Source organism: Rhinolophus ferrumequinum, chromosome 13, assembly GCF_004115265.2.
Source record: "Rhinolophus ferrumequinum isolate MPI-CBG mRhiFer1 chromosome 13, mRhiFer1_v1.p, whole genome shotgun sequence".
Taxonomy (NCBI): domain Eukaryota; kingdom Metazoa; phylum Chordata; class Mammalia; order Chiroptera; family Rhinolophidae; genus Rhinolophus; species Rhinolophus ferrumequinum.
Genome location: NC_046296.1, coordinates 44,001,602 through 44,023,259, shown reverse-complemented (window position 1 = coordinate 44,023,259; position 21,658 = coordinate 44,001,602). Strand labels below are relative to the sequence as shown.

The 21,658-nt window shown below is 40.7% G+C and overlaps 1 protein-coding gene across 11 annotated transcripts in view; it reads right to left on the bottom strand.

The window, feature by feature from the left end:
* Positions 1-21,658, bottom strand: part of SLC8A1 (solute carrier family 8 member A1) — a 363,003-nt gene that overhangs the window by 37,700 nt on the left and 303,645 nt on the right. For 6 of the 11 annotated variants that reach the window (XM_033124683.1, XM_033124681.1, XM_033124682.1 and 3 more), the window contains exons 5-9: positions 21,616-21,633; positions 21,485-21,499; positions 17,647-17,715; positions 13,061-13,191; positions 8,987-9,086 (exon numbers count right to left, since the gene is read on the bottom strand). In XM_033124683.1, the coding sequence (XP_032980574.1) occupies positions 8,987-9,086; positions 13,061-13,191; positions 17,647-17,715; positions 21,485-21,499; positions 21,616-21,633 (333 nt within the window). The remainder of the gene's footprint in view (positions 1-8,986; positions 9,087-13,060; positions 13,192-17,646; positions 17,716-21,484; positions 21,500-21,615; positions 21,634-21,658) is intronic. The other 5 variants (XM_033124686.1, XM_033124677.1, XM_033124684.1 and 2 more) reach the window with 1 other exon arrangement.

The window sequence follows — 21,658 nt, the reverse complement described above, 5'->3', positions numbered from 1 at the left end:
GGTGAATCCTAATTTCTATTTGCCCATCTCATAAAGGGCGTCATCAATACCTACTGCACAGGGTTGCTGCAAGGCTTGTCTGACCCCCAAAAAAACTATTTATCAATGGCAGGGCCATTCACTCTATTCAGTGCCTTTAAATTGTTGGCCCAGGAAAGTTTTGGTCTTTGCTTCTTCTAATGCTGGAGCATCACATCATCAAGAAGCTCAGAGGTCCTTACGGAACGACATCAGGGAAATAAGGGCTAAGGCAATAGTTCCACAAATGCCAACTCCAAAAGAAAAATGAGAGCAATGCTGTCTGGTGTAGCATGAACCTCGGATTCTAAAATAGGCTCTGTGTGACCTTGGATGGAACTCTTTGCTTCTCTGGTCTCAGCATTTTGTTTACCAAAAAAGGTTGGAATAGTTGATTCTGTAAGCTTCTTTTCAGCTCTGTGCTAGGATTGTGGTCTTAGATGCCCTAACAGGACTTAAAAGACACAACACCCAGCCAGACAAGACCAGGCACAGGCAAAGCAGGAGAGATGCAAAGGGTGGGGAGTGTGTGTCAAAGCCTATAGGTTCAGGCAAGTGGCTTTGATGGCAGGAATCAGAATGACAAGGTCTTTATCGAGAGAGCAGGTTGTGAACATCAAGAATTAATGCTGCAAGTCACTTTTATGACGTTCCTCTCTGGTTTTGGGTGTGTATATGCATGTTGGTTATGTTTTCTCCTTTTTTGTCACCTCTTAGAATTATGCTGAAATGTTTCTCCTGCTAAAAACAGTGTACAAAGGCTCTGGCTCAGGATGAAAGGCCCTCTATGCCTCGTGCATTGATTAGTAAGCAACAACTAAAACTGTGTTCACATTGCAAACTGTATTCACATCGCAGCAGCCCATGCCAACAAAAGAACTACTGGATCCAATGATGGTGCATTGTTTGCAGAGCTGAGCTGCTGCCTCTCCAGACAAAAGCCTCATTAGAGACAAGACTTCAAGCTTACAAATAAGAGCTTTGAATCATTCCGGAGTCCTCCACTACAGTGTTTTCCTCAAGATTTTGTAATAAGCAAACAGCCAAACAAGCCACTCTTCTTTTCAGAAATATTAGCTAAAGCATATCCAGGGGTTAGAAAATAATTACTTCTTTCTCTTGGGTCTCTGTACTCCTACCCGTGTAACTGGCCTGCCTCGTTCTGAACCTGGGAGTTGAAGCTACCTGATTCAATATTTTATTCTGCTATCACTGACATTTTTAATGTGATAGACATCCTAAATTTGCTTTGCCTCCCTACCAATATAGGCCTAGTGTATTTCCCATAAATAGTTTTCTGGAACTTGCTGTTATCCTCTTTCTTACTATTGCCCTCTGCTTTCCCCCTTTCTCAGGATCACGATTATCAGCTAAATAACAGTAAAATTCCACTAGGAAAATCAAAAGAAAATGCCATTTAAAAATAGATTTGCATATCCAATTTGCACATGCAAAAATAAATATATTTTATGTGTAAAAATACATGCGTGTGTGTGTGAGTATGCATGTATTTATATAGATTTTTTTCTAGATCAAACATGGCAGTACGATATAATGAAAACAGGCTTTTGATCCAGTTACATGTGGATTGAGAAACACTGATTCACATATAAATTCATTCATTCTTTATTCAACAAATACTTATCATTGCGAAAATAGGTGCTAGAGAAATAGTGGTAAATAGGACAGATTTGCTATTTAAAAAAGCATTTTAACTTAGCTCTTCCTACTTATAAGAGGACTTGAGCAAATCTGTACCTATTAATAGAGCATAAGATACTTTAAGATAAAATAGGGCAAAAAATGTCCGCAGAAAGCAGAAAAAAAGAATGCCTTCAGATACTTGAACTGAGTAAATTTTGAAGACTTGGGCAAAAAAAAAAAAAAAAATTGACTAAACTTTCTGATGGCCAAAGCAAGTAAGAATACATTGAATTATGTAGTTATGATTTTCTAATTGCAGAGATGATAAAAATTAATTATCTGGGAAAATAAACTTTTCTTTAAAGTGGAAATTTATCATGTTTTTAAAAAAAATATAGTGACAGCGTGAATAACTAACTCTAAAGAAAGAGAAAATAATTCTTTTCAATATTATACTGTAAAGGTGAAAATTAGAATTCTAATTAAATTTTAATCCAGTGAAGGCAGTTTTGAAAGGGGCTCTGATAAGGTGTTCAAGAAGCTTTACTTTCTGATATCTGATTCAAAGTGAGGAAGAGCAGTTACTGCATTTAGTTAATGTGACTATTGGACAGTGTGTCTTAAGTATTTGATGTCTTAAATGAGCTTTGGCCAAATTACCCAATTTGTCTCACATGTGCTCTAAGGCAGATATTCCATTTGATTAAAGTCAGGACCCTAAATTTCAAATAGCAGCACCATGGAAAGCAAGTTGACATTCATAGTGAAAAGTGAAAGGTCCGTTAGAGGATCCTTTATTATTTCCATGTTCCAAAGACAGAGGTCATCGATTTTCTAGCAGCAAATATAAATACAATTCCAAGATCACAAAAAGTATTTGACAGTACCTCTGGATTCCTCATGATGGGATTAAACTTGAACTTTCTAGAAAATGCAGTGACAGGTCCTGTTCACTTTCCACGATTGGTATTTTCTGGTCCTTCTGCATCTTTGTCCAATGCTTACCCACTCATTTCTAAACCCTTAACTTCACCGCGTATAACTGAGAATGAAAGACTCATCAACTCTGTCACTTTTCTCTGGCACTAACTCATTTCAAACCTGGCCCCTTAAGACCTGAATTAAAGTTGTAGGAGAGACACCTAGGGTTGTGCTAAAAGCTTACTGGCTTTTGGACTCAGGTGGATTTTCCTATTCGGCTGGCCACTTGCTAGTTGTGTGACACTAACTAAACATGTTAAATATCCACTCTGGATCTTAGGATTCTCAACTGTAAACTTAGGACAAAAAAATACAATACCTCATAGTACAGCTGTGAGGAACAGAAAGAATATATACAAAGCAGTGGCCATGTAGTAGACAGCCAATAAATAGTAACATTATTTAAGCAAAAAATGAGCCACAGTTTCACATATAGGCTTTTTTGATAGACTTTCTTTAAGGCAATTAGGTATACCTACTGTTTCTCATGAAACCACATCCTCTTTCATGAACCTCAGTAAGCTTATGATTTTTAGATTAAAAAATAATAAATAATCATTATAGTCACACAGGAAACAGGGCAAAATGAAAACTCCCAATCTCTAACATCGTCTTCCCCTACAATTTTGATTATCTTACAAATCACACTGAGGCTCTATCAAACCTGACCCAGAAGAATTTTTTTCTAACCGCTTAAATGGGATTTTCAATGGGTTAACATATTAAGTAATGAGAGTGTCTCCTCAGTAATGATGTTCAATAATAGAAGAGATACTAGAAAGATACCTGCTTAGTCTAGATTGCATAGCAATCCCTTGAAACTCATTTGAGGTACCATTTTTATTACTTATTATTTAGGATTTAAGGAGTGGATTGGTCTTCAGGTTGAGAGTATTTTCAAGTGAATTATTGTCTGGGGGGGCACCATAAAGCTGACAGCTTTTGCTATGAAATAATTCAATTTAATTGAGAGCACTTATTACTCCATATAGCAAGCATGGATGAAAGACTGATGGATGAAAGACTGATGACAGAAGAGTCCCCCAAACTGAACTAATCTCCACATTGGTTTGGTGGGCTCGGGAGACCATGCCCTCTAATCTTATTTAGCGAAAGTCAGGTTTCTGATGGTAACGTACTGTGAAGCCTGGTGAGTGTGGACAGGCCAGCCGAATCTAGCAGCTTGACCTCATGTTGAAAGGATTCCACAGACATTTCTGGGCTCCAATTATGAAGCAAGAAGAAAATAGGCACTTTTGAAGTTATCATCTCACTTGAGGCTACACTTTGAAGACTATCCTCTCATCCTTTTCCTTTCAGGAAGCTAGATTGTACTATATGCTGTTATTGTCTGAATATTTAATTGAAGCAAGCCAGGTAGGTGGGAAGGTATACTTTCCCACTGCCAAACTCAGGTGTTCCAGGAAGCTCAATGCCATCAGAGATACTGTAGAACTCTAATGACCATTGACAGAGCTCCCACATTTTAAAAGGGGGTGGTATCTTAGAACTTGCCTAGTCCAACCCTCTTCTTCTATTGATGATAAAACTAAAATTCAGAAAGGTTACTTTGTCAAGGTTATACAGTTGGTAAGAGATAGAACCAAGACTATAAAAAGGCTTTTTTTTTTTTTTTTTGCCACTTTTGGGTGTTCTTTCATTATGACAATGCCAGTAACTACTGATGGCAGATATGCAAAATATGTGTCAAAAGTCAAAGAATTTCAGAAAAGTCCTTAGTGCTGGATACTTAAAATGATCAGGTAAAAGAGAGGATCGCATGTTGACTTTCTGGAAAGAATGTCACCCATTATTAGGCAGGAGAAGCCTGTGGATACACCTAAGTAAACAAGCACTTCCCTGTGTTCTTTAGGGACTTGACTGGCATTCTCTCTAAGGGACTGTGAACGAGACTTCAAGAGACTTGACAAATATTGAGGGGGAAAAAAAACCCTTCATATTTCAAGCTGTGGCTCAGTTATCCAAATGAATGTAGGTACATGCCATGTAAGGGGCATGTCTGTGTGTGTGTGTGTGTGTGTGTGCGCGCACACATGTGTTTGTGTATGTGTGTCTCTGTGTGCTCATGTGCATTTGCACACAAACATGCATGTTTATGTGTGTAAATGTGTTCATGGGAGTGCGTGTGTGCGTGCATGAGTGTACCCAGGCTTAGACACAGCACGTGAGGACACTCTTCACCCTGGAGTGAATCTTGGGCTGGTCTGTGCCCTTCTACTGTCATGTACCAGCTTTGCTTCTTGAGCAAGTTACATTGTTTTTCTGAATCTTTCTCTGTCTTATCTGTAAAATGGTACGTGTAAAACTGCAACTCAAAATGGACAAGGAGTATTTGTAGTCACTTAGCCATTTTAGTGATTAACGTGAGTTGACCAAATTTGGTGATATTTTATTGTAGGATCTTCAGTATGATTTGCCTCCCAAGCAAATGTGATATCCAAAAGTAGAGATCTCCCTCATGAAAACATGTATTGCCTTAATCCTTATAGAAACTCCATGAGTGAGGAGCAGCTGTCTCCACATTACAGGTGAGGAACTGAGATTTAGAGGTGAAGTCAGTCATCTGCCCAGAGTCACCCAGAGAGTTTTTAGAGGTCTGAGACACAAACCCACATCTGCCTTCAAACCCTGGCTTGTAATCTCTCTCTCCGTCACCTTGCCGAGTGAGGCCCAAGGCTGTTGTGAAGAACAGCCATTTGGTGATTGCGCAGCTGGCCTTGCCATTTGGTTCTCTTTACCCAACTAATGTTTGCCCTCGTCCTTGACACATCTGTTTCTCCCTTGTATCCCAGCTGGTACACAATTGCTTAAAGCCAACCCTCCATTTTCCCCTGCTGAGACTCTAGAAAGAAGGAGGCATTGGGGGAAATTCAAAATGGACCTACAGGGCGTGCTAGCTTCACTTAGAAGAACATCTGCTGACACCTCTTCAAAGCACCTGATGGTACAGGCCTTGCAAATTCCTGACAGCCAGGTACTGCCACAGGCCACCATTCCTGGTATTCCACTCGGAAATGACAGAAGGCGAACCACTGGCACGTGACTGTTTAATCCCTTCCTAATCTCTGCAGTCTCATAAGTCCTTTAACTCTTCAAATGTTGAACTGTAATAACTTGGCTCACCGCCACGTCATGGCCATAGGAGGCCCAGCTACTGAGCTATGAAATTCAGGGAAAATAGGGGAACAAAAAGACGGCCAGGGGGCTACCTTGAAATGAGTTTAAATATAATCAGAGAGAAATTGAAGCAAAATCCTACTTACAAAATTATTATTTTTGTTTAGCAAGATATATAGACTTAATTTTGCACAGAAAATTGCACAGGAGAAAAACCTCTCAGTAGAGTCATTTAAAAGCGATTTAATATTTTTAATAAGGCAAACCTTTCTGATTCACAACTATTTAGTCCTGAAATCTTAAAATCCAATCAAAGTGTTTTCAATAAAGGCTGCTTTACAAATTTTATTGGTCGTTTAACAACCTAAGAAAATTAACATTCTTTAGACGCTTAAATTTAATCCTAACAACAAACATTGAGCTTTCTAACTGCCCTCTATGTAATTTGGTGCTTGTAAAATATGGGTTTGCTTTTCTGATATTTGGTCTGAAAATTGTAAATAAGGTCGATTTACATGCAGGCTGCAACTTTCTAAAACCAATTTTGTCTTATTCCCCATCGGTGCTTTAGAAACGTAAGGCACAATATATTGCATGACAAATAAGAATACTTGAGAGGTTTTGCATTTCATTCATTAACAGTCCTTCAAAGGATTTGGGCAGGAGTTAGGCCCATCATGAGAGTGTTAAAACCATAGCGCCAGCAGAAGTGACAAGACTGGTGTCACAGCAAGGAGACAGAAGTGGGGAGCAACTTTCTCACTTTGAAATTCCTCTCTCTCTCAAGCGCAGTGGACGAGACATCTGACTAGTATTCGGTGGATCAGGGCTCTGAGCTGCACTGCAAAGCCATACAGCCTCACTGAGGCTGAGCGTCTTCCTCTAGAAGGTAAGCCTAATCTTCGCAGCCACCTCGTGGGACTCTGAGAGGATTTAATTCAACATAATTTATGAAAACGTTTGCAAACCAAAATGTTCCCCATTAAAGTAAGGAAGTCTTCGCATCTTTCTAGCTGTGTCTCTGTATACCTGCTCTGACCAGGATCAAATACACAACTTTGTCCTTGTCAGTGACATAATATCTCTCACTGTTTAAAACTACCCTTTTCCGGTGCCACAGACAGGTCATAAAATGATTACCCTGGTCCCTGAGAGTAACAAAAATGTGGGGACGAACCAACACAAAACCACTCCACTGCTAGGAAAGCAAATTCAACATTGATGCACCGATTGATGTTATCTTCTTGGCCACCATCCAATGCAGCTCCTACAATAATTCCTGTCTCTCTCCATAGCTTTGTTGTTCTCCACGAGAAGCTCACCATCATACATATACTTTATTTTACTTATTTGCTGTCTCCTCCATTACAATGTAAGCTCCACTCAGAAAGGAGTATTTGTCTGTTTCATTCACTGTCCTGTCCCTCACACCAAGAACAATGACTGACATATAGAAAAATGAATGAATGATGTCCAACACGTGATCATTATAGAAATGCTTATATAGAAATGCTGCCAAAGGAAACCTAGAAACTATTAGGAATGGTTCATTAAGGCTTATATTGCTTTTAATGTTTCAATTTTTGTATGTCAAAGCCCGTAAAACAATTTGGTTATTTTTCTTCTACCACTGGCCACATCAGGAGTTTATTATTCAAGTCATCTTTGTCCTTTTAGTTTTCCTTTCTGTGAAGAGGGAATATAGTTCATGCCTCAGATACTAATCTTCGATTTATAGAAAACATAGCCATAATGAAGGAGTGCTACAGACTGAATGTTTGTGTCTCTCCCAAATTCATGTGTTGAAACCTTGCCCCCAACAAGATGGTATTTGGAGATGAAGTCTATGGAAGATGATTAGGTCATGAGGACACAGTCCTCATGAATGGGATTCATGCCCTTGGAGACTCTGGAGAGCTCCATCCCCCTTCCTCCGTGGAGAAAACAGTTGTTTATGGACCAGGAAGAAGGCTCTCTCCAGCCATAAATCTATTGGTGCCTTGATCTTGGACTTCCTAGCCTCTAGAACTGTTAGAAATAAATATCTTTTGTTTATAATCCACCCAGTCAATGGTATTTTGTTATAGCAGCCCAAACATTTCCCCCTCCCCCATTAGAATTTACATTAAATCCAAATCTACTCTCCTAAGCAAGTACTCATCATTTAATATTCATAAATTTCCAATGTATCCTCAACTGTAAGCAGTCAAAGTGTGATTACAAAGAGCACTGATAATAAACAGGCACAAAAATTTTTCCCACCCTCTGTTCCCACAACACTTGGGAGACCTGTCAAATTATTGTGTGGCAGATTGGAACGAGTGGGTTGTGTTAGAAGTCATGGCCCAACTGTTAGTGACGCTGTTTCCATATTTTACAGTTTGGGAATCACTATTTAGAAAACTCTAGCTTTGTTCATTAGCTGCAGCAGTAGAAGATGAGCCTGTGGGGATCTTTAAAGAGAAAAAAACCAGTGGCAATGGTGCATAAGAACTAGAAAAAAAAAATCCCACTCCAATGTTGCTTTCATGACTCTGTGAGAAGGACTTTCCTCTCTTTACACAATCACAGAGACAGTGGACAAGGTTTAACAATGCAGGAAATTCTTTCTATATTTAATTCCTTCAGCTCTCTGGCTCGTTGAGGTTGAAAAACACTTCATTTTGTAGGATTTTCCTAAATAAAATTCTGCACTTTGCTTGTACAAGAAGAAATAGAATGTGATTCTATTTCCACTTCTCGAGCCAGTGCAGACACTTCTTCATTAGATGTTGTTGAAGGAAGTGTAAAACGACATAGATGGTAGTGGTGAAGTGTCTTAATGTCATCCTGTCCCATCTATGATTTTGCTGTGTCCTGTGGGACCTTCACTTGGCCACTGCAGCTTTCAGGGAATTCTCCAGACAAAGCCTTGGGATTGGCTACTCGTTAGATAGACACACAAAACACTTTATATTTATTTTGTCTATTTCCAGAGAGAAAGACGCAATGTAGATGGAGAGGAATGTCATGTTTGAGGACATTTACTTCATCCCGAAAGTCTACATTAGCCTCCAAAATGTGCATAGATGCTACAGATACATTTATTTCTCTTTTAATTTTTGTCATGGACTTTCTTAGGCTTGGACATAGACCAAGTGGTCACAGTAGAAGTAAGCTCAGCTCAGGCCATCATAATTAATAACATGCAGAGAAAGGCACTCACCAGCACTGACAGTAATAGCTTCAATAAACTGCTCTCTCCAGCTGTTCGTCCCAACCACGAGGGCTAGGTTTGTCTTCTTAATAAGTTTGTCCACGGTACTCTAGAAAGGTTGAAAAGGATAAGATAGTGACTGCTGGGTTAGTTAAGGCCTCGGAAAATCTAAGACTTTGTTGATTTTGAAACCCCAGAGTTATATAAAGGGTAGCAGATGTTAGGCTCAGAACGCCAGTATTGACATCAAACACTGCCATGATTATGCAAACAGGCACCGTCCTTACTTGGAAACATACTGAAATGGAAACTTCTTCGTAGCAAATACAAGCCTCCTTCACTGCCTAATGGCCAATGAAGAAGGGCCTCAGTATTTAGAATAGCAGATGTTGCAAAAGCCCGTCCCTTCCCCTGAATGCTTTATGAACTTGCTTCTCTACTGGCTTCATCTCTAGTGTGCTGTCTGCAACTGAATTAACATATGCCCTGCTCAGCATTACGTATCTGTGAATAACCAGAAGTGGAAGACAGACTAAGAAACTAAAAACTGATATTGTACTTGTGTATATCAACGTAACACAGCCAGATAGCAGAGGCTCAAGATTGCAGCTGCATGATCATAAAGGGACTTTTCTTTGGCTACTGCTTTTGTCAGCCTGGCAGCTAGTAGAGAATTCACTCTCAACCCTATTCCTGTTGTAAACAGACAAACAAAAAAACAAGACAAGAAAAGGTCAATTCGTATGGTTTAGAGCACATTGCAATTTACCTTGCACTGAATTTCCCCCTGCTTTACGAACAGTGAACCTCTTATTTTTCTTTCGACCTTTTGTAAGTGCTTGGTTTTGTACAATTAGCACTCTAGCTTTCTAATTGTCAGTTAATACAACAACAGGAGCAGCCAAGTGTTCACAAGAAAACTAAGGAAGCAGATGCACCCAAAGCACTACCACAAATCATAGCAACTAAGGGAGAAGGGTTCCTGCTCTTCCCAGAGGAAAGACCGCATTAACTAGTCTACCAAACATCTGCACTTACTGTCAGAGTATCCTCGCATTCCCACTCATTGCAAAGAGGCAGAAAACCCATGTTATTTGTGTTAGGTCAAACTCTGTACATATTTAAGGCAGCGTACCTGAATTGACTACGGTTTGAGAGGGCATGTCATCAGCTAACTGGAGGTAAAAAGAACAGTGCAATCTGAGGGGCCTGTAGCAATGGCTAAAGCTAAACCAGAATGTCAAGTATGTTAGTTAAACGAGAGTCATTTCAACTAATTTGAAACACTGAGATGTAGCATGAAAGGGCCCATCTCCTACTCGTCCACTCTGGTTTTCCAACATCATTGTTTACCAGCTTGTTTGTCCTGAAGGTGGTGACCTTTCAGCCTCTAGCCTTGTGTCTAAAACTGCTAGTGCCCCTGATAATAGCGGCGACCATCACTGCTCTTGGCCACCATAAATTGAAGCACATGACAAGCATCTGCCTTTTCTCTCTCGACTCAGCCATGTTTCATCCAGTACTCTGAGTGTCTTGGTTGATGTCGATTCAAAGTTCTGTGTAGACTGTAACAAGAAATGACCCTGAGTTTTCTGAAATGTAATGGAAACTTGGGGCAGGTCTTTCCAAAGGAAACCTCTTTGTTCTGAAGCCAAGGCAGAGAATCCCATGTTTATCACCAGGAGATAAACAATTGAACAGATAAACTGGTCTAACAGTTAAATGCAGACTTGACTCAAGAAATATTGCCAAAGAACAAAGTTTTAAGATAAACTGAATTTAAAATGTAAAACCCAGGGTAGATTGTAAACTTTAGTTTATGTTAACCCTGGGGGACTATGGGATAGCTTGGGTTCTTCCTAGGACTTAATTTGCATATGTGTTGTCTCTTGGCCTATGGGAGGAGGGGGAGTGAGTAAGATGAATTTGAAGTTCAGACACTTAAACTTGGAGGTTGCCATCTATATTTACATGTAGGTTTCCTATATGCCAGTGAACAACTCTTTACGGCCCTAGACTTGCTCAGCAATGGGTTTTAGGAAAGCCAAGCCCTTAGTCACAAGGAAACAAGAACCCAGTTGGCAAAGCAGAGTGGGACATAGTGAGGTGTCACCCAGATTTGGATCTTGAATGCAATTCCAAGAACCTTGAACAAACTCTTCAAAATAGCCATCATCTAGAAAAACAAATTTCTTGAAAGAATAATATAATATCAACATTGATACTTGAGAACGCTTCAGAAAAATGCCCCCACAGTGCCCTTTAGTGATGACAGTAATTGTACCGCTGAACTTTGAGGAGATGAGGGGAAATAGTCTATGGAAACTATTTTAGGAAGATAAGTACCCCGAATAAACGTATGTAAAGACACTTGGGGGACTTTCAAACACTCAGATGATTGGAGTGATTACCAGAGAGGTGTTGGACTCAAGAAAGCCTTGGTGCCTGGAAAACGGTGTGCTGTCATACTCAACCCAGTGCTTCCTACAGGAAGTTACTGGGATTGCTCTTCCTAGTCACCAGGGCAAGGAAGGATTGTCCCATAAGGGAGAGAACACATAGTTCCCGATGAGTGACCTTGGAGGGGTGGGGGGCACGTGTGTACAGAAATACCAAGCCATCAAATCTCTCTGCTGCAACAAGTGGCACAGGCCCTCTGATTCCAGATGAAAAGGTGCAAGAGGAAGAGTGAGGTTGGATACATCTGGACAGACTGGTCCATAGAAATGGGCAGTCTGAGGTATCTGTACCTCTGGAATTACAGGGAGCTTGTGTGTGTACTAGTCATGTGTACGCAGAAAGCCAGATCAAACAGCGGGTGGGCTGGGAGCGTCAGGGTCTGCCTAGAAAGCACGGATCTGGCTGTTGAGCCCTGCTCACTCTTTCTATGGGAACGAGTGAAAGGAAGAGTTAACCGATTTTCAGTTGCCTGAAGGGAAAAGTTTAATTGCATTTTTATCTTTTAAAAATTCTACTTTAATTGCAAAGACATTTCTCTCTCCACCTGTCTCATATCAGCCACCTCAATTTGGGAACTAAATTAAACAAATAATTAAGGGGCCCAGCTAAAGGAAAAGAGGCCACTATGATGAAAAATCCAGATAAAATACTGAGGCTTCTATGTTGGTGGCCTGATTCTCCCTTTTGGAATCCTAATTTTGGTTTTCCAGACAGGAGCAGAGTCTGCTTTTGGAACATAAGTGGGGAAAATAGTGCTGTGCTCTGGGTTGGCAGTTCTGGAAAGCCAGAGAAAGGAGGCTCCTTTGCATGTCCCACCACAGGACTAAGATCTGGCTCTGCTGAGGTCTTCTCAGATGTTAGAGCCATGTGAGTGAGATGGGGCAGGAGGTGGAGTAAGGATCAGAGAGAGCATCTAAGAGTGGATAGGAAATTGCACCTCAAAGTCCTAAGCTCACCCCCAGGCCCATTTGTTTAACTTTTCCAAAATAACTTCCACTATATAGAGAACTGAGAATCCAGTTTGATGAGTTCCATTATAAACTCTGGTTATAGGCACTATACCCTCAGTATACTGAGTGTGCTACAACGTCCTGGGATCCTACGAGGATGACTAAATATGAATGAGAGCTTGTCAATAGGATGTTCCATAGGGAGAGCTTAGCACCTCCCCTCCAAAACAAAAGCCTCCTGATTTTTAGCACCCAACAAAAGCCACCTAAATTTCAGTGTGGATGCTTTGCTTCTAATAGATTTATTAGCTTCTTCAAATAGAGCTTAGTTTCTCCTACACATAACGTGTCTCTTGGAACCCACCTTTGCTTCTTCCTTGCGGTCTCCTTAGACAAAGTTCTCCCTTTGGGGCACCTCTGACCCTATGCAGTGACCCATGCCACCCACTGAGCCCTGGCTCTGACACTGTTTGGTTTATAGGACTTCTGGGTTCTCGATTATTAATAACTCTAATTCCAATTCTGCTCAGAAGGCCTCACAATGAATAAGCCAGTTCCAGAAATTACATCTGCCTCTCTTTACAGATGGATCTGACAGGCCAGGCCAACACTACGACAGTCATGGTCCCAGGATGGCCCTGGTCTCCATGACGGGTGGTGTTGGTAAACATACCTTGAATTCATAGGATTCTTCAATGATCACTTCCAGCTTGGTGTGCTCTCCCAGGATAGGGCGCCCCATTTCTGCAATGCGCCTCTCCTCCTCCTCTTTGCTGGTCAGGGGCTGCTTGTCATCACATTCTTCTGTGGAAGGGATGGGCAAGAAAGTGAGGAACGTGCTCAGTTTTATTGGGAAATCCCTGGGCCCTGCTACAAGAAAACCAAGAAGGAAGGAAGCCCTGCTGACCTACATGAAAGTCCCTTGGGGAGATCATCAGGCCGGAGAGGATAGACACTTGGTGTGTCGGGCAGCATATCACTGTGACAGCGAGTGACTAACATGTCCCACAACCTAAGCACATGCCAAAGGGCAGATTAGGGAAGGCACCTTTTAGGGGCACATCATGAGCAAGACTGCACGTTGCCTAAGTCGAGGGAATCACCCAGCAGTCCTCTGGGACCATGGCTCATCTGGCTGCTTGCACACATTCTTTGAGCACGTGACCGAAAGGAAACACAATGAAAAGAGCTAGAGTGACTCCAGGGACAGAGGAATCTGGCCTCTTCCTCTCCACTTTCTACAGTTAACATAAAATGCCCCAGGGCCAAAGACATGGTGGGAGGGAAATTCCGATCTCAGCCTCTCAACTTGCCAAGAGCCCCTGTTGCAAGTTAAGAATCCAAACAAGTACTCCAAGTTTTAGTAAAATGCCCGTTCCAGGGCTTCCTCTCTCTGGTGCAGAGCTTAGAAGTGTTAGGAAGACCTTGACCATGTTCATCTTAAAGTAAACAAGAGGGTGAGGGTGAGGCTGTTGGGGAGGTAATACCACTCACCATGTGAGTGTGATTATTTCCAGACCCACCACATAGCTCACACTCCAGGAGAGGCTAGGGGGGGCTGAGAAAATGTTAATGGACTTGAGAGTCCATTAATGAGGGGAAGCTCACAGTTGGCTCCTCTCTGAGTGAAGGTCATTAGGAGAAATTCCAGGCTGAAAAGGCCATGCACATGTGAAGGATACATGCTATTCCTGTAATAACTCAGTCCCCTTATCCTACAGGCCCAGGATGCAAGAGCAAGACAGGCCACTTCTCCTCAGAGTCAAGTTGAATAAACCTCATCTCCAAGGAAGTAGTCTCAGCGGTATAGAAAGACCTCAGTCCTGATGTCCTGGCTTCTAGAACTTTCCAGGTAAACTTCCTGCAGCAGGACTCTTTTGATTGAGAAGGCAGCAGAGAGGGATAGACTTCTAGCCCATGCCTCTCGCCTTTTGGATTGAGGCATCAGCTTCTGCAGGAGTCCACGCCTGCCAGTCCTTCCAAAGACACAGGGCTGCCCTCTGATGAGGGACCCTGCTGTGGTGGCTCCATCTGATGCTCTAGCAAATGTTGCAGAGAACTGGTTCCTAGGTCAGTTCCCAGGGCAAGGAGCAGACGGGCTAGAGGCCTGCTAACCAAACCAGCCAAAGGCCAGAGCAGAATGTAGCCTTTAGTATGCATTCAACAGTGTCTTCCTAAAAGGGTATTCCAGAAGCAGCTTTCCTGTTTCCAGGGATTAGAGGGTCCTGAAGAAATGAGACGGAGACTACAAAGAAGTGATTTTGGACTGGCCAGAAACTGCTGAATGTCGGCAGATGCAAAGGAGATTAATTGTTGCTGTAAAAGTGGCAATCTTTTTAAAAGTAGGTTTGGGAAGTTCTGACCTAAGCAGGCCAAGGGTCCTGGATGGGTGTCCCCAAGATTTGTACTTGAGATTATGCATGTGTAGTCGGGGTGGGGGGGTGGGCTGAAATATGTGAAGTGCCATTTACCCAGCGTGCAAATCAGGCATGTTTTGATTCCTACTGCTTTCTGATCCTTGAACCCAGGATGTGACTCGTAGTTTTCATAACAGCAGGTTATATTAAGATCTTTGTTCAAAACCTTGGCTGAACACGGATGCCTTGAACACTTACACCAAGTAAGAATTATTTTTCCAGAAACACTACTATAACTTGGATTTTTTTTTTTTGAATGGCAAAGCCATTGGGGGAGAATAGTATTGCCCCCTTTTCTGTAGTTTACTTATAAATGGTAAGTTGCTTTTAATGGGATTCAAGGGAATTTAGGTGGAAAAAAATAGAGAAGTTGCAAAAGAAATGTGGTATGGGGGCATTGTTTAATGCCGCATTTCACAAAACGAAATGATTTGGAACACGGTATTAAATAAATGGACATGGTAGTAAATGAAATCAAATTACACAGACTCTTCTAATATACTATTTAAAAAATTTTAAATTACCTGTACATACAAATATCCAGCATGTAAACTTACTGAGATAGAAAATATCTCATTGGTCTTCGAACTGTCCTCATATCCCTCAGAGCCTATTACAATATATGAAATGTAGCAGGTACTCCATAACTATGCATTGTGTGACTCTCCAGCTCACTGTCAGAAAAGCCTCTTATTTGCTCTTTGCACGTAAAGGTGATTTGTTCACTTAACACATGTCATTGTACTCCTACGATATGTCAGCACTGAAGCCCTACCCCATCCCCCTTTTTCCAGGAACTGGTGGTCTTGTGGGAAGCGAGGCATATAGATGGGACAACTTCTAGTACAGCAAGGTAAGAGATGAGGGACCATGGTAGGGGGAGCAGTTTGCTCTGCTGGAGGGAGTCAGGGGAGGCTTCAGAAAGGAGGAGATATTTGAAACTGGCCTAGAAGCATGTATAGAAGTTTGCTAGATAAAGGTGGTGGTAGGATGGCTAGGAGGTGGTTGGATAAGGAGGGGCATTCCAGGCAGAGAGAAGTCAAAGTACAAAGGCATAGTGTCATGGAAGGGGTAGGGCTATTTTCACTTAATAAATGTCATGAAAATTTAAGAGATAATTATATGTGACTGAGAAAAAGCAGCTGGAGAAATCCTATTACTGCTCTACAATAATACTGATAAATTAGCATTTATGGTGCAGATTTTTTACACTGGCAAAGAGAGCCCAGTCATATTTTTTTCAAAAGTGTCTTCTGTTTAGATACCATTTATTAAATAGAAAAATAATTTAACAGTATTTTTTTTTGGTATCGTTTATTATGTGTTTTTTTTTTTTTCACTTTGAGTGCTGGATCAAAAACAGGCTAATTTACTGTGGTCAAGTTAATTTCATTTCTTTACTTATGCAGAGTGATAACAAGTAGTGGTTTTAGTTTTGCTTCTCAGATAGAGAAAATTATTTTCTCTTTCTCTCTGTTTCTCTGTATGTCCATACATATACATATATAACTTTTTAAACTCACCATATTTTACTGAGAGGTTGATAATAAGTTACATAATATAATGGTCTTAACGAACAACACAACTTTAAGATCAAATGCATAATTAATAGCCACTGTTAGAATCAGTATTTATAGGACACAAAACAATCCTGTGAGAATATCATCAGCAGGGGACCTCCATTCTCCTGCGTAAATGATTTTGCAAATGACAAGTAACAAAAGCTAATGGGTACGTGGGATCTGGGTAAAGCAGAATGATGAAAAAGCTGCTGCTGGTGCTTTCTGGCTCAGGCTGCATTTTGAAGCAGCATCACTGTGAGTGGTAAAGGGCCAAGAGTGGAAATCCCTATTAGAAAGCAGTACAACCCACAGGGGATCTGTGTCTGAGGAGCTACTGTTGACATTCTTGATTGTATTGCAATTTTTAATTTTAACAAACGATGTTGAATTTGGAAAGGGGGTACAAGGCTAGTGGTGGGACAATTTGCTCAGGGTTATTTTAATCCTTCCCTCCGATCTACGCTGACAAACCTGACAGCAGAGATCTGTTGACACTTTCAGCACTTGGCTTGCCTCTCTGAAAGGAGCCTAAGGAGACTGGTACTTTTATTTCTGTGGAGAATATTCTGGAACAACTCTGCACTCAGGGCTGGGTATCATGATTACTGAAAGGGGGTGTTGGAGGTGGGGATGAGGGAAGTCCTATTGGGGCAGGTAGAAGTGTTTCTACTACCATGGCCAGTGATAGGTGATGGTGATGACAGAAGAGTGAATATCCTGGTCCTCACCCAGAGATGCAGTGCAAAGGATGATGTCTGAGCACTAAACCCACAGGCGATATGGGTAGTTGCGGAATCCTCTAGTCACCCTGTCAATCAATGTGCCCCTCTGGAGAAACCCCATAGATATGCGATCCTCTGGGCACATCTGGCTAACATCATGTTGTCAGGAGGCAGGAAAGTCAGACTCTGGGAGGAAATACAGCTTGCTTTCAAAGAAACTTCATTATACTTGGAATGAACAACCCAAGCTTGAGAAGCAAGATTTGCAAGAAATTTAAAATATATTGAAACTTGAGAGGTAGGGGCCATTGGGATTGATCTTCTCTGGAGGTCCATGCTACTTCCTCTACCATGCCTCCTGTCCTGTGCTGATGGGTTGTGTTTTGTTATTGATCCATCATAATCCCAGCTACAGAGAAGCCACTACATTATTTAGCGATGTCTTAGAGTGGACAGGCGTTAAATTGTGTCACTTTACTATCTAAAGACCTAAAGAACACTTCAAGACAGTTAATTTCAAATTAAGCTGGTTTTCAAGGACCATGATGAAATGAGTACCTGCAATGGTGATTACAGTAGAGGGAATTGGATGTTCTCTAGCATGAACTTTCCTGAAGACGGGTTGGCCTAGCAAAAGGACAGGCAGAAAGTCAGCAGAATGAATTGCATTGGTTCGCTAGCAGAGCTTTGTGGAATGAGCAAGCTAAACATCACACTGAGATGCACACATGACAAGCAATGTTAGAGAATTGAGTGGTCATAGGTCACTCCTATGTAGGTTGCAGAGGTGAGCAGGTAAATGGGGGAAGTGTTCTACAAGCCAAACTAGGTTATATGGATGGACCACACACACCGCAGCCCGGGGCTGTAGCCAGATTCCTGAAGGTGTCTGAAATGGAGTATAAATGTCCTTCAAGTCACTGCTTCCAGAGGCAACATGAAACAACAGAAAGCACTTGGTGTGAGGACAGGTAGCCTGGTTTTCCTATCGGTGCCAACGACATAGCCTTAAGCAGGCCATTTCCCCAGTTTCCCACATGCAAAATGGGGACAGTCGTACCTGCTCTGTCCACATCACACTTTTCTGTGAGGAACAAGTAGCATAACATCTGGAAACATGCTTATTTGTTTCCTGGGCAGTGTGAATGGGAGAATGTTGTATTCACTGGCAGGCTTTATGTGGGGTATGCCATGGTCATGGTCACGGCAACTGATTGGATTACCTCGGCCTTGGGTTTTCATTAAACTCCTGGTTCAGTGGACTGCCATATCTACCTACTGTTGCCTCCTACCAAGAGCTACCCATACCTGACCTAGGAATCATGAGATGGAGGACTTGGTGCCAACTCTGTCATCGGCTTGCCGTCTAAACTTGGGCAAGACATTTCTCTGAGACTCGTTTTCTTAATGGTAAAATGAAACTGAACTTGAAAAGGATTTGTTCCTCTAACCTATACAGTAGAGTGATTAAGGTGTTTTCAACTGTCAGAATTTTCATAGTTCAGCTTCTTTAAAAAGCCATGTGCCTTATTTAGTCTACTACTTGATGAGTATAATATGATTGGAAGAGTAACTTTTAAAGAGGTATATTGACTTATATACTTATATTTTTAATTAATTAGCAAACGATACAGCTACCTGTTTTTGGAATCAAACATGCCTCTCTCCTCTCCAAACTGAGCCAGAATACTTAGTTTTGTTAAAAATATTCAAATTAATGTGCTGTTGTTTCCCTCTTTTGGGGTCCCCCTTGTTTTTCATTTGACTGAAATTCATACTAATGGCATTTGTGAGACATAGCGGGGATTTAGATTGAAAAAGGGTAAAGACGCAGGTAGGAATGAAGGGGTTGGAAGGGAGGAAATAAAAGTGCTGGGGTTAGAACAGCCATCACATGGCTTTGGACTTAAAGTCAGAGGGCCATGCTCTGAGTCCTGGATGGGTGACTTGGGGTAGACTGATTAATGTCTTTGAACCTTCATTTCCTCTCCTATAAGTGAGAATAATAAAATTTTACCCCATAATGTTGAGGATTTAATAATATAACAAATAAGAAATGTTCCACAAACGTTAATGAACTATAATGTGTAGGGGGTTATCATACTAGGTGCCTGGATGGTCAAGGGGATGAGATCATAGGTCTCAATAAGAGCCTTTCAATGAGGAAAGCTCTAGAATCAATAGGTGATGCTTTACAAATTCCAAAAGTACCTCCAGCACTTCATGTCCACTACTAATGAGACCTCTCAACTATAGGTACTGGGCTGTGGACCGAATGACTTTTACGGGCAAAGTTTGAAGGCTAGACAGATTCATTACTCTATACCACTCCTGCATCTCAAAGCTTTCACTTCAAAGCCTTAAACTGACTTCAAAGAAAAGCTCTTTGGGACTTATAGCCTCTTTTCCCTGTATAGATCTAAATTCTAGAACTTTGCCCAGGGGGATCTATAGAGAGTGGATCCCAGGCATCTGGTCTAATTTAGAAGACGGGCCATGTAAAGTGAGAGAAACAGGCCAATGTACAGATTCCCTGAGAGTTCTGGAATATTCTCTTGTTCGAACTGCATCAATTTCAAGTCTTAAGAAAAAGTAGTGACAATGGAAAAACTGCAATTTCAGGTGAAAGTTTCAGCCATGAGAAAGAACTTAATGAAGTCCATGAAATGATAGAAAATTTTAAAAGAAGTGATTCTGTCCTCCTGGATGCAAGATGTGTCCAAGGCAGGACATGTTGGACATTACTGGACAGATATCTAGAACTTGATGTGGATAATTTCTTAGAAAAGAAAACTACCTAGACTCTAAAGAGAAGACGCTTCAAGAGATATGGAAGGAAGGCCCTAAAAGCAAAATCCTGACATATTGAATGATAAAGAAAGTAGGAAGATATCAAAACATACCAATGCATCTTAACAAGGCATTCTTGTTAAAAGAATAGCCAAAGATTTTTAGTTAAGGTCTCATTATCAGGCTGCGTAGAGCTGAAGGCGCTGCTAGATACTACACTATTTCTACGATGGTTGACTTAAAAAATATTGCATCAGGAAAGCCATGAAGGCTGACTTGCCAAATTTCTACCTCCCTCAAATCTCACAAGGATAAGTAACTTATTAGGTGACAGAGTCAGAATATTTCCAAGAAGATTTTAATGAGTTAAACTGATGGTGTGAGAAAAAAGAAGATAAAAGTCTTAAAGATAAATGTAAATTCCTACATTTGGATTCAAAAACAGCATCTATGGCAATGCAAAATTGGGAAGGCTTGACCTGGGAGAGCTTCAGATGAATCAGATTTAAGAAATCATCACCAGGACTTGACCTGTGTACAATTTTTATCCTTTACAATTTCTCTCTGAGAGTCTATGAATCATTTTGTCATTAATGCCGTGTCTGGAGAGAGGCAGTGGAGAGCCATAGCCAGCGTGAAATTGCTCATATTCAGAAAGGTCCACTTTGGACAGAATCATGTTGACATGACTTGATCTTGAGTTTACACGAACAGTGGTTTAAGTTAACCTCAACTCCCACCAGAGCTTTTTCAAAATTACAATTTTTGGAAACATTTCCTATCGAAATTTTTTTTGTTAAGCTATCTGATTTCAGAGAAAAATAATTAGCATATTGCTATCTGAACAATATATCAGATGTTTGATATTTATCTCCCTTCTAAATCTGCATAAACAATTATAATTATAAAAGGGTGAGAAAATATTTAGGGTCAAAAGGGAAGGTGATGTAAAGAAATACCTTCCTTCTGTACACAAGAAAATAGCTTTAGAGTCATGCTAAACAATGCAATCAACATAGGCTGGGTACCCTTCTGAATTTAAGGGCGTTACACTTTTTGACTGGCCTTTTTGAGTTTAGATAGAGCATATTGTGGTGGAAATGTTACTAGTTAATTTATAAATATTAATAATGTTATAATTTAAGTCCCCAAAGAGGGATTCGTTCACATTGATGTGGGATTATGGAAAGGGACTGCTCTGTCCTCCCCCAACAGGGTGTTAGTTTTTATTGGGGTCCTGAGCTTGTGTCATGGAGGTCATGGAGGTTAACTCCTATTTTTCCTTGAGGTCAGCACTTGTCTTATTTATTCTGGTACTTTTGGGAACATCTTGCAGGGTACACTGCACATCACCAGTGCTAGTAAACATCTGTAAATTGACCGGTGTAAAATGCAAACAATGACGGGTTTTCCACACAAATTTGCTTATAAATAAACACAACACACACAATGTTAATGTGTAAAATGTGAAATGTGTAACATCAGTAAGAGCACACCAAGTGCCACACCTAAATGTTAATATAGGTTATATAAGATGTGGTTTTGGTTTGATTTTTTAAGGGTATTTGGGGGGGAAATGAGGAACATTAAAAAAAAATCGTCTTACCACAGAAGTAGTTTCCTTCATTAAAAACAAATAAAAATGAAAAATGATTTTTAAAAAAATGTATACAATATATGGTGAGAACAGAGAGTAAAAAATAATATTTGATGTCATTAGACTTTAAAATTTCATACCTGTTATTGTGAAGCCACCTAAAAAAAAAAAAAAGAAATGTTA